At 40.7% G+C, this 19,137-nt stretch overlaps 1 protein-coding gene across 5 annotated transcripts in view; it reads left to right on the top strand.

The window, feature by feature from the left end:
- PTPRM (protein tyrosine phosphatase receptor type M) overlaps positions 1-19,137 on the top strand; it is a 527,195-nt gene that overhangs the window by 329,046 nt on the left and 179,012 nt on the right. The window contains exon 14 of one of the 5 annotated variants that reach the window (XM_063130578.1): positions 11,253-11,327. The exons of the other annotated variants lie outside the window; for them this stretch is intronic. Within the exon in view, the coding sequence (XP_062986648.1) occupies positions 11,253-11,327 (75 nt within the window). The remainder of the gene's footprint in view (positions 1-11,252; positions 11,328-19,137) is intronic. 5 annotated transcript variants of the gene reach the window in all.

The raw sequence follows: 19,137 nt of genomic DNA, 5'->3' as shown, positions 1-19,137 counted from the left end.
TTATTTAATTTGGAGGGTTCTAAACGATGATATAATAAACATCATGTGGCCGACATGTTGGTGGTTGTTTAATATAATGGGCTACATTCACCTCTGAAGTGTACTGAACAGACACTAATTATCTTTATTATTCCTGGCCATATGAAATTTTGTTTAACTTTCATTTCTGCTTTTTAAAAATGAGCAATAAAATAAAGAGGAAGAATTTGGTCCAATTTACTATAAATAGCTAGAGTGATTTCTTAATACCACCTGGCAATCTGTGTTCTGACAGTGCAATCCTAAACTCCCAGTTTGGATGTGGGAGGCTTACGACCCAGCAAGGCCCTTGGAAGCATTGACACATTCAACAGGCTCTTCGGTTGTTGCAGAAGGAACCGAGCTCTAAAAGGAGATGCAGTAAGGTGCCATTGGCTAGGGTGACCATACAAAAAGGAGGGCAGGGCTCCTGCACCTTTAACAGTTGTATAGAAAAGGGAATTTCAGCAGGTGTCATCTGTATGCCTGCAGCACCTGGTGAAATTCCCTCTTCATCACAACTGTGAAAGATGCAGGAGCCTTGCCCTCCTTTTCATTTGGTCACCATAGGTTCCATGCATAAAACAAGCCTTGTAAATAGTTTGTGAAAACAACACACACACACACACACCGTAACCAATCATGACCTGAACCAAACCCCACAGCTCCTGGTGAGTGGGCAGTCACAAACACATGCACAGACAGACAAACATACACATGTGCTTGCTGTCAAACGGGAAAGGGGTCTGCTCCTGTAAAGACTTTCACATGAGACCAGGACAAGAGCACCGCATCCCCTATAGTCCGGTGCAACTAGACTTTATTGTAGAAAAGGATACAAGTGGCCCAGCTGTAGCACAGGTGGTCACAGCTGGAGCTAGACATGCTGAAACTGCCCCACCAGAGTACCCAGAACAAAGAATGGCCATAGAGTAAACAGCAGGACATCTGGAACTTGTGGTTGGGGGCACGCACAAGGCTTAGTCCTCTGCTGGAAACATCCCATGGAGGGGGCACAAAGAGGGCTCCACTATACAGAGAAGCAGTCTGCACATCCCTGCTGGCAGTGGCATAGTGGTGAGGGGGACGGGTGGAACTATCTGGCAAAGTATATCTTCTGCGGGACCAAGTGCAGAGTGGAGGACACAGATGAAGCAGAGGGCACCATATCCAATGGTCCATGCCATGCAGAATGTTAAAGGAGGAGTCCCATGGACAGCTCTCCACCTACGGCAGCGACACACACCACCATAGCAAGGAGCCTCATGAGCAGCATCCCGATCAGGAGGGCAAGCTGGCACAGCCCCTACCATGGTCCATACCTGAGATCCTCCAGCAAGGGGCTCAGAGCAGCTACAATTCCCTTCATCCAGTACCCCACCTCCATGGGGCTGTTCTCTGCAAGCTGACCCAGGGCACCCTTGAAGCCATCATCAGTGGACACCCAACAGTCCCCCATGTCAGCACTCAGCTCTTTTGTTTGCACATGTGGGTGTATGGTGTTTTCTAGATGGACTCTTCCCATTGGCTGTCAATCAGAGTGTTTTTGGCTAATAAACACTACAGCATGGGGAAAGCTTGTTTCAGCCTCCATCTTGTCCGATGGGCTTCCTCAGATGTCAGGCAAGTACTAGATCCTGACCTGCCCCTTTCTTGGGCCCCTTTCTTGAATTGCATGGCTGGTTTCCTTGACTTTGGCTACCATGCTCTGTCTCCTTCAACCCCGAGAGCCTTGCTGTCCCCATCAGCAGAACACCACTTCTTTTGAGAGGTTGGGGTCCTACCGGAGTTGTGCTGTACGAATTCAGTTCCTGGGTAATGATGAGTGCCCCCCATACACACATATGCCTTCTCCCTCCAGTGATGTATGTTTCTCTGAACATTTTCCTATTTATTTAATTTATTTTGCTGCAAATGACCCTATGCAAATTCAGCAAATTTGCATAGGGTCATTTGCAGCATAAATAAATAAATATATCAGTTTGCATCAGAAAATGTTCAGTTTGCATCAGAAAATCACTAGAGTGGTTTAATTTAGTTTTTGAAATACACTAATTCAGTCTTCCCCAGCCTGGTGCCCTCCAGGTGTATTGGATTACAGCATCCTTCAGTCAGCCAGGTTGGGGAAGGCTGTATTAATTAATTGTAGCAACCCCAAGAAGTGGGTGTGGTGTTTATTTTTACTACCACTCAGCTATTTCAACGGAGCTCAACTCTCTTCTACGAAGGTTGTTGAGAAACCTTCAGTTTCGCTGTCACTACTTAGTAGTTCCATTTCACGCTGAGATGTATATGTATTTCAGTGACATATATCTATTCTCTCATATGCTTGCTAGGGTTAATCACCTGGGGGAAAATACACACATTAATTACAACTTTGAAACTGCCAAGCTTGCCTAATCTTGTATTTGCAATTGGCAGCCAATCATTTTTACTGATGAACTTATGAAACAGAAAATTTTCTGCGGAAAAATTAAGGCCCAGTCAGCATCCCCCTCCCATTTCGGCCAGCCTGCTGCTCCCAGTGACTGCATTCACACAGCTTCCCACCACTTGGGATGTGTTACAGTGCGGCATCTTTGGTCAGAGCCGTTATTGAACTACAGGGTTGGTGGGGCTTCCGAATACTCCTGTGTGGGATTTGCCCATGTTTCCCCCATTGGCACTTCATTCCTCTGTTTGCTGGTGGGGTTGTTCGGTGGGCCACCCTGCTGCACAGATGTTCTTGTTCTGCTTCACTCGCATTACTTGTGCCCATTGGGAGGAGCTTTACTCAGGCGTAGCGTTGCATGTTTGGCTCAAGGAGGGTGTTCAGCATCACTGCAGCGATACTTGGGATGGACACCCCCCAGGGCTACGTGCCTGACTGCTTTGGTTCTGGCTGTTATCCTGTACCCCACTTACCTGAGAGTGAACTGCACTGAACTTAGTTGGCCTTACTTATAATTGAATTGTGCTGCCACTCTCCCTTCTTGGCCTTGGGGAGAGCGTTTGGGAATCTCCCACTCGGCTTTGGCATTCACATTTCATTTGGATTCAGGGTCATCAACCGCAACGGGTCCTACTTCCAAGGAGATGTTCCTCCGGGTACGCTGTGCATGCATTGTACTCTGGTGAGTGTATCTCCCCACTCTGGGTGGGTGTGTCTGGGGCCTTGCATCCTCAGCATGATGTTTGCTTTCCCTCTTCCCAGCTGCAGACTCACTTTTGTGTCTGGATGGCTTTTTTTTTCTGGGTGCTGATAGGTGTTTGCTGTTTTTGTCTGCTCAAGTGTTTCATAGGTGTGTCAGAGGGTGCCTGTAAGGCAGCGGCAAAATGTCCTCTACCGATAGCAACACAAGGGACAGCTGAACTCTGTGGGAACAAATGTCCCACTGCCAAGAAACGGAGGAGCATATCTCTGTAGCTCACACCCTTTTGTCTGGTTTGTGGGCTCCTTGAACTTTGTTTTTATGGTGTGCTTGTGCTCTGTGATTGGGTGGTGGTTTGTGGGTGGGTGGGTGGGGGGTTCTGAGAGATCCATTGGGGGCCTTGCTCGGGCATGGGCATGTCAAGTGTCAGTTTGAAGTGGGAGCACAGTGGGGTTTTTTGCTCAGCCTGACCCCACTGGCTTCCTTCGGTTTGGAGATGGGTGGATGGTATCCCCCTTGAGCATTTAACTTTGGAGCCACGTGCAGGGTGCGTCCTTCAGCTGAAGGAGCTCAGGATGCTTAGTAATGTGGGCAAAGCCCCATCCCTGGCATGCCTCTTTGTTCACCCCTCTGCACTCGTACTTTGGACAACAGAAGTTGGAGGCAAGTCTTCACTTTCCTACCGCCTCTCAGATGCCATTAGAGACCCATCACACTCTTAATCCTTAAAAGTTATCCTGCCATTTGTTTCGCTATTTGATTAGCTGCCCCCCCCTTTTTTTTTTTTTGCTCCTTTTGCTTAGAAAAAAGAGGGCATATTCTGCAATGAAGTAGCTACCATAGCAACAGATGACATCAAAAGTAGTGTCTTAGGGGAAGGGGAAGAAAGAGATTCAGCTTTTATTTAAAACATATGCCAGCTCATTTTATGTTGTGAACGCATATTTTTGAGTACTTTGTAGAATCTCTGAAAAGTTTGTAGTATTCTCAGAGAGACACCTTGTGAGAGACTGGAAACAAGAGTGCTCCAAGCTGCATGTTAGGATGAAAAACGTTCAAAACTTTCTAGGGAATCTTCTGCAAATGATTTTTTTTTAAAAAAAAAAAACATCGCCTTTATGAAATAATGTATGAGAAATATTGATTTACCTAACTGCTAAAAGCCTAGATTATATATATGTATGTATGTATGTATATATATATATATATATATACTGTACTTATGTACCATATCACTTTAGATAAGGCAGAGTCGTTCTACCCTTTAAAAAAAGAGACAGGGAGAGTCATTGATTAAAGTTGGTGAATTTAAAGCAAAACCTTGCCATTAATTCTATCAGCAAGGGGACAGAGAGAGACAAAATCTTGAAAGAGTGTCAAGGTCCTGCTTTGGTCAGAAGCACTAAAAATAAAGATGTAAGCTAGGAAGAGCTAAAACCTAAATTAATGTCTCTGGAACCAGAACTCAAAGAAACAAGTGGCGGTTTCTAGATAAGTAAACGGGGATTCATGGCCAGGTTTTGTAAGGCAGATGACAAGTGTTACCAAGTTTCAAAACAGCAGCTGGTCTGCGAGTCCGTTGCTCAGACAGGTGGGATATGGTAGGATCTACCTTTTAGGTAACCGTCAATAATATTAAAATAGGTATACTGTGTCTGAGTGCAATATCCAGGCCAACTGCTCCACAAGTGGAGTCCACTACTGATTCTCTTCTTCAAGCGGTGTCTATCTACCTCTTGCACAACCGGGATTTAGCACGTCCTTTAGGAAAACCCAAAACAAGTGGAAATGCCCATTTCTGGCCTTTCAGCACTTCTGGAATCAGCTTCCATCAGTAATTCATCAGGCCCCTCACTTGCAAGTCTTCAGGAGGGCTCTGAAGACCCATTTGTTTTTGATGGCCTTCCCATAATTTGTGGGCTGTGGTTTTATTGGTGTAATCCAGTGCTTTATAATATTTTACTGTATAGTTGTTGTCCATCTGTATATGTTTGTATTGTTTTTTATCTTGTATGCCACCTTGAGAGTGTTTTATTCTTTAAGACAATCTAAAAATATTTTAAATATTTCCTCTCCTTCCCCTGTCTGTTACTGTGATTTTAGATTGTAAGCCATATGGCAGATTGTCTTGTTTTGTTTTATTCTGTACAGTGCCATGAACATTGATGGTGCTTTATAAATTATTATTATTATTAATAATAATAATAATTAATAATAATATCAATAAAATAGCATAAATAAAGGATAAAAACCTAAGGTATATCTATAATATATTATATGAGGTATTGAACCAAGCCTTCCATATTTGGTAACTCTGGTAGGGATTAAGTGATGATCCTCAGCAGATTGTGATATGAAAACATCCCTAATTCATGTCTAAATGTGGGCATTTACCAGTTGTAGATAGAAGGATATATAATTACCACACAAGATAAATTTGATAAAAATAAGGAACTGTGCAATCCTATGCATGTTTAGGCAGAAAAAAGTCCTACAACTCCTAGCATTGCTCAGCCATCATTACTGGCTGGGTTATGTTGAGAATTGTAAGACTTTTTTTTTCATTTAAGTATGCATAAGATTGCACCCTAAAGCCACAGAATCAAGAGACAATTTACCAATTAAGGTTTCTGCTCACGAACTCTGATATCAGTTTTCTTTGCTTTCTGGTTAGCGACTGACTCAAAGTTCAGAGAGATGTTTATAATGTAAAACAGCACAGTGGCAGTGATGATAATTAAAGTGAGTCAACAATTAGAAACTGTGTATTTTAATGTGTAAATAATTTCTCTTCGAGCCAGTAATTTCAGTACTTGTGCCCCACGATTGTCTGACATCATACTTGCCGGCTGAGGTAGTCAGTCACACAAGAGAGCAGGACTATGAAGTAAACAGACTATCAAAAAGCAAAGAAACTCTTTTATGAATGATAGAGACCTTTGTGACCAGAAATTTCATGTCTGTATGATGTATACCTGAAGCAGTGCACATCTGTAAACCTTTATTGTAAATTCTAACTTGCACAATCTGACCACTAAAATACTGTGAGTATACTCAGCAGCATCCCAGGTGCAAGGAACACTCAGACATATAGGGCATGTCCTGGGATCATCTTTGTGCATCCACATGACGCACAGGAGATCCCAGGAGCAGGGAGGGATGATCCCTCCATTTCCCCAGGATATTGGCAGGCCCTTTTGTTCCGTTTTTCCCCGGTGTCCCGGGATGATCCTGAGGACCTCGGGTGGTGTGGGCAGTCATCTCAGCTTCTTCCTTCCTCCCTGCGAGAAGCGGGGGTCAGCAGAGGGAAGGAGCCGGGATGGGGGGAGTGCAGGGCCATTGGGGGTGGGTGGGGAATGGGGGTGGGGCTTCTTCTTTTTTACCTTACTCTTTCACTGCAGCGCAAGTGCGCTCCAGCTCCTGGCTTTGTAAATAAATAAATAAAAATGGTGGGCGTGATGTCCTGCTTACTCCCTGGACATCGCATGCTGCGTGTGAACCCAGGGGAGGATCTCGCGATCAGCATATCGCGAGATCCTCCCCGCTCCCTCCCCTGGTGTAGACATGCCCCATAGTGTCCAGGACAATTGAGCTCTATACTAAGGAACTGGGCAGCCTGGGAAAATTTCTCAGGGTCCCTAGTGCTTCAGGTGCTACTGTTGCAGCATTCAAATCTCTAGGAGGTCTGTAGCAATACCTTCCCAAAATTATTTCCAGGTATGTTGGAAAGGGGGCAACAGAAAGCAGGGTGGTTAGCTTGGGTTAGGGAATACTCGTGGACTCAGTGATGTCATCAGGAGTGTTAAGAGTCCACAGATTGGAACTGGGCTAAGAAAAACATCATCCTGCTTTCAGATAGTGATGATGATTAACAGCTCGGTTTGCCGAGCAATATTTGATCAAGTCTGCCTAACAGTAGTTTTCATGTGTCTTATTTCTGAGAGGAATAGGTACTGGATAGACTGATTTTCCAGCCATGTTGCTGGTTCCATGCATTTGTGAACCCCGTAGAAAATGAGTGAAATGCTTTTCGGAAGGAAAGTCTTGCTGCTTTAGAGTAGTAGTGGGCCAAAATTCCCCCTTTTCATGGGACTATTTGTGTTTTCCCCTGCAAAAGTGTGTGTGTCTGTGGAGGGGGGTGTCAATTGCTTTTGGAGGGTTGGGGAAAATGTCTACAAAATGAGGGGGTGGACTTACTTTGCTTTTATACTAAGATGACTCTCTGGCTCTCTGCCATAGTCTCCCGTTGAGTTCCTCTGTGTCAGATTCCCATGGAAACAACAATAACAAACTCTCTTCCAGCCCTGGAAACTTCATCAAAATTTCTCCTACCACTCCCCAATATTAGAGGGGAGGGATTTCTTTTCTTCCCCCCCCCCCCCCCATGAATGTTTAAAAAGAGCCGGATTGAAAATATCATGCCAACTCTAGTCTTGACTAGAGTGTCCATCAGAGCAATCTTATGATCCTTGAGTGCCCCTGGGACTATTGGATTTTTTGAAGTCCCCCTCCCAAAGTTGTAGATACTCTTATGATCTGGGAGTGGGACTCTGGGTTCCTATTCCTTGACGCCACTGCAGAAAGAACTTCTTGAGGTCTCAAAAGCAAGTTCGAGAAGGTGAAAAGGGTGTGTCTGTTCCTGTAAGCGGGGAAGGCCTCTTTAATACCTCTTAGTTAGCGGTGTTATAATGCCATAACTTTAAGTAGGATAGAATCAAAATTTCATAGCAGGATCTGGAATATAAGTATGGTGTCTTCTAAGACATGAATCGGGGATCTTCTGGTAGATCTCCCAAAAATCCTAATGCAGACCATTCCACCATTCCAGATCAAATTAGCCATCTTAAATTTAAAGTAGTCTCTTAACTATTTTTTGTTTATTATTTTTTTGTTATCAAAGTTATTTATCCCTTACAGTGCCACTCACTACTGGTTACTCATTTCATAAAATAGGCAATTTGGATCTCTCGCCTCCCCACACATACAATGGCCTGCCACAGCAAAAACTAAACTCTTCTCAGAACTACATTTCAGACGCTGTAAGGCATGCCCAATGAAAAAAGGGGGCAACATTCTGATATTAAGCTATAGATTTTATACTGCTTTCCTATTCTGTACGTTTTATCATAAAAATTATATTTGATCTTGATTTAAGTATAAAGCAATGAAATGCAATCAAGGATACATTGTATCACCATATATTGGATATAACTATAGACATATAGCTCACAGTTATACTCAGAGTGGCTCTAGGTCTCTATTTGGCTTTTGGGATGTATAATGTGATTATATATAATTTAGGTTGCAGTCCTAAATATATTAACTGGGAAGTAAGTGACTGAACTCAGTGACACTAAGCATGCATAGGACTGCGCCGTTAATTTATGTAATTTGGAAACCAGAGGATTAAAGAACAGAAGACCTGGCTGTTTAGCCAAACTTCATAACAAGACCGATGCATTCTTTACTCTCTGTCATTATCATCGTATATATCATCCTGAATCGATAAAATGCAGTTCAGTAAATAACATATTCTTGAAAATCCAAGCATAAAAAGTTTTTACCCTGGAGTTGCATAGAGATATTTCAGCATATTATGCAGCAGCAGTTTTGAGCTTAATTGTCTGCAGATGGCAGATAATTTCCCTTCCTCACTCATTGCCACATATCTAACTGCACTGAGGCAGTTGTATGTAAATTTAGAAGTTTCCATAGGATCTTTTTCTAAGATTTCCAGTGGAGTTTTTTTTTACCCCATTTCCCAGATGTGGCATGCTGGATCTGACCTTTTAAAAGTTGCTTTATTCCCCCCCCCCCATACATGATGTGTATTACATGTCCAATAGTTAAGTGACAATTATTTATGGAACTGCTGGTGATGTGGGGAGAAGAAATGCATCATAAATGTAAACAGTAAACGCCTGTCACACTGTGTGCCTAGTCACGCAAGGCACTGCTCACCCTTTCTTGTATTCATAAAAGGGACCGTGCTTATTATGATCTCGTGCCATAAACATTAATCACTCTGAACATAAATCACTCTGAAATGAAATTTAAGGAGGAAGTGGCACCTGTTTTCTGTGGGAGTACCCATAAGCAAATTCAATTTGAGTTTCAAATTTAAAAATGCTTCCCGCAGGGATTCATGTGAGTCACTTCTATAACTGAAAATACATAAAATAGGTGTTGCACATATGTGACCCTTAAACCAAACCATGAATTTGTTTAACCTTAATTTTAACTTTTTTTTTCTTAAGTAGAAATTACGAGTAATCATAAATTAAAATTATGAAAAGTCATACCTATTCCTTCCCAGGCAAAATTCCAATTGTTTTATAAGGCATTAAAGTGTAAGACATCAGATTCCTTTCCATTATGCTCAATAAAAGGACATCGTTTGCATAAAAGCCATCCGGTTTTGTTAATTTGTTAGGTAAACTAATTGAGAAGATAAATTTCGCCATGGTTGTTTAATCCCACACTCTGATACCAAGATGAAACCAGTGTTTATATAATTCCATTCTGGCAGCATTTAGGTGAAATATTATCAAGCCTTTGTGAATTAAATCATTTAGGTCATCTCTGAATAGACTCAACGAAGTAAGCTATTCTGCTTTTCCCCTTTTCTTAACTACTTAAGCTTCCCAAGTTTACTGATTATTATATGAGTAATTTTCCACAAGATCAGCTTTTCATATACTGATTTACAGGACTCATCCTGCCTTTAAACCAGGAGTGGGCAACTTGTGGCTCTCCAGATAGTTTGGCCGACAACTCCCATCAGCCAGTCAATGGTGAGGAATGATGGGAGTTGTAGGCCAAAACATCGGTAGGGCCCCAACTTGCTCACCCCTATTTTAAACTGTAGCATGTTAAAGCCAAATTTGATATAGTGATGGAGACCAATAAACTTCATTTCTCTAAACTTTTGCAAATACTAGTGCGAGGGCTGTGATAAAGATTGGGACTACAATGTGTGGTGAGGGGTATTTAGCTTTCCCTCCAAGCTGTTTCCCTGAAAGTAGCCCCCGAAAGCTGCTACAGGTCCCAATAGGGTAAACACATGTACTGTGTTTTTTTCCTAATGGGGCAAATAGTCATTCTCTCTGTTTATGTACATATGTGTGACATTTCCATTGAAAAAATATTGCAAGAGAAAGGGTTCAACCTCCCCTACTCTCAGGGCTGTGGCCCCAATTTGGCCCCTCTATCCTGAGCTTCTGTTTGCAAAAGGTTTTTTTGTTTTGTTTTGTAATAAAGAGGATGGAGATGTATTATTGACTCTCTGCTGTCACAGCTAGTTTGGCTCTTAGATAACCCAGAAAGAGACCCTTCATTTTGTGTGTATGGGGGAAGGGTTTGTAATACAGGATTCAACTAATAACATGTCAGGATTATTTTTAAATTAAAGAGCAGGAAATGTGTTGTGATATTTTATAATATAAAAATGACGTTGATTAATTTTTCAGAAATCAGTTTGTGGGATACATAAGACTTGGATAAGCCGTGTGCATGAGTGGAAGCAAGTGTATTTCCACTCATGTTTGGAGGATCATTGCTTAGGAAATGCTGAATTTATGCTGCTCCAACCCAGTGGAGCCAATGCAGTTATACATTTGAAATTTTGCATAATTTATGAAAATCTTTTTTTAAAAAAACTATTTATTGGAATAAGATGTCAAACAAAGCTCTAAGTAAGGATCACATAGTAACTGAGGGTTTGTTCCGATTGCTAAATTTCTCCATGTAGTTTAGTATATGAATGAATAACTGGGTGGCAAAAGCTTAGTGAGGACTGCACTGTGCACATGGTTAGCCAGCAGCCTCCTGTAGTTTTGGGTTTTTCCCAGCTCACCCGTGTGCGATCCAGTTCATATCAGCCTTTATTCAAATGGATGTGTTACCCAATCATGTATAAAATTACATGGAGGAATTTATTGGTATGATTCACTCCTAACATTTCTTTCTTTCTTTCTTTCTTTCTTTCAATTTGTAAGGAATTGAAGCAATAAAATCTGAACAAACTGTTTCTTGCTAGCTTAGCTTCAGTCTGGCTTTTTCTCCCCTCATGCATGCTGACCTGGAAATCTTCCTTTGCCTTAGCTGCGATAATCGTGACTCAGCTTACAACGCCATACATTCGCATCGCCCCTGCTGCAGGCGACGACCAACTAACAGGTCAGACACTCAAGTACAGACAAGTCATCTTATCCATTTCCATCTTGCTCTTTTTTGGGGCTTGTTTTCCTTTACATTGTCATCATACTTTGCTTGTAGTTGGACTGCCACTTTGTAGAATTATTGTGGGTTGGCTCTTACATCTGTTAAGCAATTTGCTGGATACGGAAGAGTTAGAGCACCTATATTCATGAGTGCAAAATTATTCCACTGCATGTTTCACTGCATTGGGTTGATCCCATTTAAGTCTTATGTCATAAATAGTTTTGCCTGTCCTAACTTTCCCCATCTAACATATTCTTCAGGACCTTAACATTTACACATAGGGTTGTATCAAGAAATCCACCCAGAAAAGGGGGCTGTGGAACCTAACTTAACCACACTTTCCTCTTCCTGCAAGCCTCCAGAGCTGACTAAAAATGCTACCTTGGGGGTTGGAGGGACCCTGTTGAGTAGGGTGGACTATTGTGTGGGGTGCTGAGGGGGAAGGAGGAAATAACATAAAATTGGGCAGAGACTGTTTCCACCTGATTTCTTGTTGTCCTTTTCTCCCAGATACAGAGTGGAAGTTACCAAGTTACATATTTTAATCTTAATGCAATATATTTTTGGAAGATGACTATTACATCTGGGATATTTAAGTTTGCCATGTTAGGAATTTAACCAACACCTCTCCCCTTAAAAACGCACTTCATTAATGAGCTCATCTACACCAAGCAGGATATTCCACTATGAAAGTGGTATGAAAGCAGTATATAAAAGGCAGGAGCCACACTACTGCTTTATAGTGATATTGACGTGCACTGCAGGATCTACACTACTGCTTTATAGTGGTACCGCCCAGAGAGCTTCGGCTATTGGGCGGTATAAAAATCTAATAAATAAATAAATAATGAAGTGCACTGACAACTGGTGGGGCCCATGACACAACTACACCATGCAGGATATGACACTATGAAACTGGTATGAAAGTGGTATATGGCATGTGTCAATGGGCCCCAACAGTTGTCAGTGCACTTCAATACCACTATAAAGCAGTAGTATGGCTTCTGCATTTTATATACTGCTTTCATACCACTTTCATAGTGGAATATCTGCTTGGTGTAGATCAGCCCAATGTTAATGTGTAATCATTGTTTTAAACAAGGCATTCACAAAAGTACTTGGGGTTCAGAAGCAAATGCATTCTCTGGCAAGAAAAAAAGTTTTAAATTCTTCATAGGAATGTGAAGAACTTACTCCCTTATTTCAATGGAGTTTTCCACCACATGGTGTCAGTTATCCATGGAAACCCTGCAAACTGTCTCAGATATCCAGAGTTTTCAGATAACTTGTGCACATGCATGTGTGTGTTTATCCCTCTGGAGAAGGGTGTGGGGGCTGTTTTCCTTTAGTGATTTCTTGAGGGATGATTTTCATAATCAGTTGCCAGTTCTGGAACATTCAGTGCTAGTTACACACTATCAAGTTCCTGTACAATTGCTGCAAATAATGGCCAAATTGATAAATGAAATCCAAGAAGTCACTTCTTGTAGATATCATATCACTAGCAGATATGGATATTCGTTGTTGTGATATTTCTTGTTATGTTTGTAGACTAATGAGGTGAGCAAAAATTTCTCTGAGGCTTTATGGATGTGCAGTTCGGTCAAAAGTAGTTTATTTCCAAAATTGTACTTGATGCAAACGGTGTATAAAACAGTTAATCCATGTATAAATTATAGCAATAAAACCGTTGGCTCTGCAACCAACAAAGAGTCTAAAAGTTTTTTATGTGAAGGTATAGAATGGATTGTCAGTGTGATTTGGGGGCATCAAGAAAATATTAAAATAACAGGGAAGGGAAGGTTTTCTGGTTGTTGTTGTTGTTTAAAAAATAGGAGGGGAGGGAAGTAGTCGGGTTACCTTTTTGTAGGTAGTTGAAGTATAAGCTTATTTCAGGTTACTAACTGACTCCAATCTGTCTGGTGCCTCCACATGCATGCCTTACCAGAAAATGCAACAGGGTTGGGTATAATGACCCTGGCACTGTGAATCTATCTTGGCAGGTTTCTTTAGGCAAGAGCACTGGCTTGCAAATAATTTAAAGACATGTTTGCTCAAGGAACCTCACTGGTAGCCCTTCCTTCAGTCAGTGTAGCTGGGTTGTACTATTGGCCACATCTGGTGGGCGCCAGATTGGGGAAGGCTGCTTTAAGGAAATAAAATGCTGTTTTCATAGATTACATTCTTGTTCCATATCAAACATAATGTCTAGGTATATTTGATATCCTACAAGTACACCATCCTTTTTTGTATATAGATGGCCTGTTGATGAGGAGAAACTCCAGTATGAGGTAGAAATTCCCACAGTGCATCTGCTGAGCATATGTGCTCCACATTCCCATGTCTGTAAGTGGCATGCAAGACTACTTTCCCTTTCTGCAATACTCTTTCCCTCTTGTATATTAAAGTGAATTTTCTGCTTGAAGAGGTAGCAGGCAGTAGCTGCTAAGCACCTTTAGTGAAACATGATCTAAATTAGTACCACATGATTTGTTGCTGAGGCAGCCGTCCAGCTTTGTCAGCTAAAGAACAGAATGGTTAGCTGAAACTAGCAGAATTAACAAATGCTTATATAATAGCCCTGAAAATAAATTCAAAATCCAAATATGTTTTTGCACTAACTTCTTTCTTTACCTGTGACTGAGGATCTGAAACTACCAACTCATATATCAGTGCACAGTATTTGACTGGACTTTTCTCATGTGTTAATAACGTACTTTTTATTTAGGCAACTTCATCCACTGCCCAGTTAAGCCAAAAGTATTTTAGCACTATTGACATCTATAGAATTTGCCCATTTGTTTTGTCATTTTTTCCATTGTTATCCAAGACATCTGGGGAAAGGCTGCCCAAAATGGTTTGGGGAATGAACAAATTCTGCTCTGAATTCTTCCCCTGTTTTTAACTTTATTTCATGTGTTCTCATTTCATATATAATTTTCAGTGCCTGTTTTCCATTCATGCCTGTTTTTCTACCATTACCCCTGCAATCGTTGCTTGTATCTGAAACCAAGGACTCAATTTTTTCTGGATGCTTGCACCTCAGACCATCTCTTTACCTTATGTTCTACCACGTTTGGCTCTGGTGTGCCTATGTTTCCCAAAACAAACATGTAAAAAGTCTGAATGAGAGAGTCATCTTTCCTTAGGGACTCTGTGTTCATACGCTGGGCATCCATGGCTCATCTGTGGGTCACGCTTTAAAGATTGGATGCAGATACTCTTAGCGAACATGGTGGCAATCTGTCGCAAAGGGTAGCTGCTCTCAGGTGTGATATCTCAGCCAAGTTAGATAAAGTCTTCGGACTGACAGCCCCCATCAGTTGCGCAGCCTGCCTTTGTCACCAGCCTTATTGCCAGTATATCTGCTTCGATTAAAGCTCCAGCATTTGTTACACTGATAGTTCAAAGATTCTGTTTCTCCCTATTCTGCAGAGCAGAATGTAAAGTGAATGGAAAATGCTCTCCTTTCTGCAACACCAGCTGAATGCATTTTAATAGGCTGCAAGTGTCAGTTGTGATTTATTGCCCCTTTTTGTTCTTTTATGTGTTGTATTTGTCATTTTGCTGTGGCAGTTTCATCTATAAAACAGTATAGTTACAAGAAAATGCTAAGAGGATACGGAATTGCCACAGGAGCTGCTCTTTACTCCCACCTGCTCCTGCCCCTGGAGATGCTCTTTTCTTCCCCCTCTTTTCTTTTTGAATCAGACTCTTGGGTCAGTCAGTAGGTATTCTCTTCCAGAAATTGGTTTTCCCAATGCGAGTAAGTACATTTTAAGTATGTTTATCCATGTGCAGCAAAAATAAATAGCTACAGTTAGTGAATAATGCAGGAGGATAATAAGAACAGAGTATCTTCTGATGATGATGACAGTCCCCATAAATACTAAAAGATAGCAAAGAAACAAACCTGTTCCAATCATGTGTAAAGTGAAGAACTGATAAGAAAAGTTGTCAATGGGATATTAGGACTGCTTTATCATTATTCGTGGAAACACTAGGAAGGGGGTTTGATGCCTGACCACAACTGCAATAATACTAGAGTGATCATATGGAAAGGAGGACAGGGCTCCTGTATCTTTCACAGTTGCATAGAAAAGGGAATTTCAGCAGGTGTCATTCGTATGCATGCAGCACCTGGTGAAATCTCCTCTTCATCACAACAGTTAAAAGCTGCAGGAGCCCTGCCTAGCGTGTCCAAAAGAGGGCATGGCTCCTGCCTTTAACTGTTGTGATGAAGAGGGAATTTCACCAGGTGCTGTATGCATACAAATGACACTTACTGAAATTTCCTTTTCTATACAACTGTTAAAGATACAGGAGTGCTGCCCTCATTTACATATGTTTACCCTAAATAATACCCAGTCAAGTGACTAACTTCTAGAGTTCCAAAATTGCATTAGAATCATAGAATCATAGAAGAGCAGAGATGGCAGGGGCCTACAAGGCCATCGAGTCCAACCCCCTGCTCAATGCAGGAATCCACCCTAAAGCATCCCTGATTTTATATAATTGGTGACCCTTATGATCATTGTTCTAATAACTGATGCCGAGGGTACTTTCTGCAATAGAATCATTGCAGGACTGTTATCAAGATTGCAAAAGGGAACAAGATGTTGCTTTGTTTTGTTTTACAATTAACTGTTTCTACGCATTGTTTTATTCTGACTATATTTTAAGTGTGCGTTTTAGGAATTTTAACTGAAAAATATTAAATAAATATTTTAGGCTAGTTGAGCTATAACCAATATGTGGAGATGGGGAATGCCTAAGTAAGGATTAAGTTCTTCATCATGGTAGCTATGCATCACACATATGGGCTCTGCACCTGCGCGGAGACCTGAACCGGAACCTTCTATAGCTTAGGGAAACGTTTTTGGCGGGAACCCCTCCCCCACGCTACTGTGCATGTCCCTGGGGTTCCCGCCCTTACCTCAGTTCTTCGTCATCCGTCATTGTGCAAAGACCTCAAAACCGTTCCTCTAGCGACTTTTCTCAAACAACTCCTTCTTATGAGTATTTCCTTCTTTTGTAGATAATCTTTCTTCTCTCTTTCGCTATTTCTATAGTAGCCAATTAGACCATGTAGTAACTAAGAAACCCATTCATCCCTGCTTTATGGCCCAGGAGAACATTACACATATCTGCAAACTGGCTGTATGTGCACTGTTTAGAACTCTGAGAAGGGCTGATTATTTATAGTATAACACTTCATTAGACAGCAAAGATGTGTCACCTCATAGTCATTGTAAAAGGGGAACCTATCTTCTTTCCTTTAGAACAAAACTCTTTCCATTGTGGGTCACTAACCTATGGATGCTACTTGTTCCAAAAAAACCCTGCCAATTCATCCATCATTCATTAATCTACACAGTTTTATTCCGGTTGATTCCCCCAATGTCCAGTCCGTTCACGCTAACTTTTGCTGCAAGAAAACTGCTACTCTGAATCCACCTTACATCTCTAATTAGTCTTACTGTTAATTCCTTATCTGTGTGTCATTCAGAAGTAGTCTTCTGTAAGCTTCTTAGCCCTCTCTGTTTGCCATCATGGCTAATGATGGAGAGAGGATCTGCAGAAATTGCAAGCTGTGCCTCTAGTCCTACAAAGAATGCACAAGTACAAAGGCAGTTTTCCCGAGCTAATGAAAGCTGGCCTTGTGCCTTTGCTTGGGACATAGGAAATTTATTTTTGTGATTATTGAGGCAAGTCTTTCCAGCTCAGAACTGATTTCAAATTAAATATGAAAATCTGATAGAAACATTTCAGTGTAATTGGCCATAAAATGTCTGTGTTTAGAAAGCTGAACTAGTTTAGTTTAGGAGAGTTTTAAACAAAGATAACCAAAGCCAACAATTATCGTCTGTTTCCAATAACCACTTCAGCTACTTCCAGTCTGTTATAGCAAACACAACAAAGATTTGTGGCATCTTAAAGGCTAACATGTTTGTTGTGATATAAGCTTTTGTAGACTATAGCCCACTTCATCCAGGCCATGAAATGTTATCCTCATTTGGTAAATTTAATTCTCAAAGAGACAAACATAAAACACACGTAACAGTATTGGGATAGGGAGATTGTAAACAGTGGAGCCAAAAAAATATTGTATTTCTGTGCAAAGCGTGCTTATGTATTTATTTGTTCTTAAATTTTTGAGAATGTCCTTCATGCTAAGATGTCTCAGGGCAGTGTACAATAATAAAATTAGAATATAATAAAAACAACATATCCTTCATGTAGCATAAAATGGTGAGGCGATAGAAACAATGAAACTGCAGACAGAGGTAATAAAACCAATATTAAATGCCTGGGTAAATAAGCATGTCTTGATTTGGCATCAAAAAGTTCGTAATGTTTGCACCAGTTGAACTTCCTTAGAAAAGATATTCCAAATTTGGTTGTCTCCACAGAAAAGGTGCTCTAGTTTGTATAGACATAACCTGTTCCACTAACATATGGTACTCTGAGAAGTACCTCATCTGAAGATACACAGACCAGATGATATGATGATCCTTTAGGGATTTATCCCCTGAAACCTTTAGGACTTTAAAGGTGTAAGGCCCAGCACTTCGAATCATATATATATATATATATATATATATATATATATATATTCAAAGTTGGGAGGTAACTGGTCATTCCTTTTTGGCTGCCTTCTCATTGACCAATTCTTATGAAACATACTTCATTGGAAAGATCTTGACACGTGGATTCCACTAATAACAACAGTTTCCACTATAAATTAAAGTTGGGAGTTTATTTATATCCATAAAGTATTTTCTAAAGAATTAGGCTATCTTCTATAACAATGTACTATAAAGTTTTATTTTTAATATCAAAAATGTCAAGTATAATTAAACAAACATAATTAATTGCAAATTAGAGCAAAATGAAATATGAACACAAAAAAGTCTGTACACCTTATAAACACAGGTGCAGGCTAAAGTACAATGATATGCTAGTAATATATGACCAGTAAACAAATCATGAAGTGATTAAGAGACACCTACAGTTAAAGGTAAGCCAGTTTAGTTATTGCTCAGAAAAGAACTCTCCTGCTGTTAAATTTTACAAATAACATTTAAAAGCCTCTGTACACTTTTAGTTAAGTTAAACCTTTTGTTAATGTTGATTTTTCTCATTGAACTATGTTCACAGGGAACCAACTTGTTGGGATTTAAATAAATTGACAGCCAATGTAATTCTTAGAGAATTGGTGTAATATGGCCCCACCTAGGCTGATTCCACACCTGCCTTTTCCCCCGGGATCATCCCTGTACATCCAAATGACACACGGGGGATCCCGGGAGCAGGCAGGGATGATCCCTCTATTTTCCTGGGATAACCCTTAGGTGTAGAAAGGCCCCTTGCCAAACTAGCTGAATACTGAACTAATTAAAACTTTCAAGTATCTTCAAGGGCAACTAAAATGTTCCTAAAAGATAGGAATAGTGGACCATCACAGCAACCATAATGATAATAATACAGCCTTCCTAGCTTTTCCATACTAATTTAACAAATATATTTGGATTTATTTATTTTTAAAGAAGTTGATCCCTCTTAAGTCCGAATAAATACCATCATTCCAATTCAGCACTTTTACACTGGAATCTTTTTTCTTTCTTTGATGTTCTTTTGCTGAAGAATTGTGACTCTATTCCAGTACCATCAAGGAATATCTGCTGAATCTGATACTTTCTGTTTTGTTTTAGCAAAGGAAACTGTGCGTCTGTTATAAAACTAGAACATCACGGTCTGTTTT

This window comes from Elgaria multicarinata, chromosome 7, assembly GCF_023053635.1.
Source record: "Elgaria multicarinata webbii isolate HBS135686 ecotype San Diego chromosome 7, rElgMul1.1.pri, whole genome shotgun sequence".
In the NCBI taxonomy this organism is placed as follows: Eukaryota; Metazoa; Chordata; class Lepidosauria; order Squamata; family Anguidae; genus Elgaria; species Elgaria multicarinata.
This window is presented reverse-complemented; position numbering and strand designations above follow the sequence as displayed.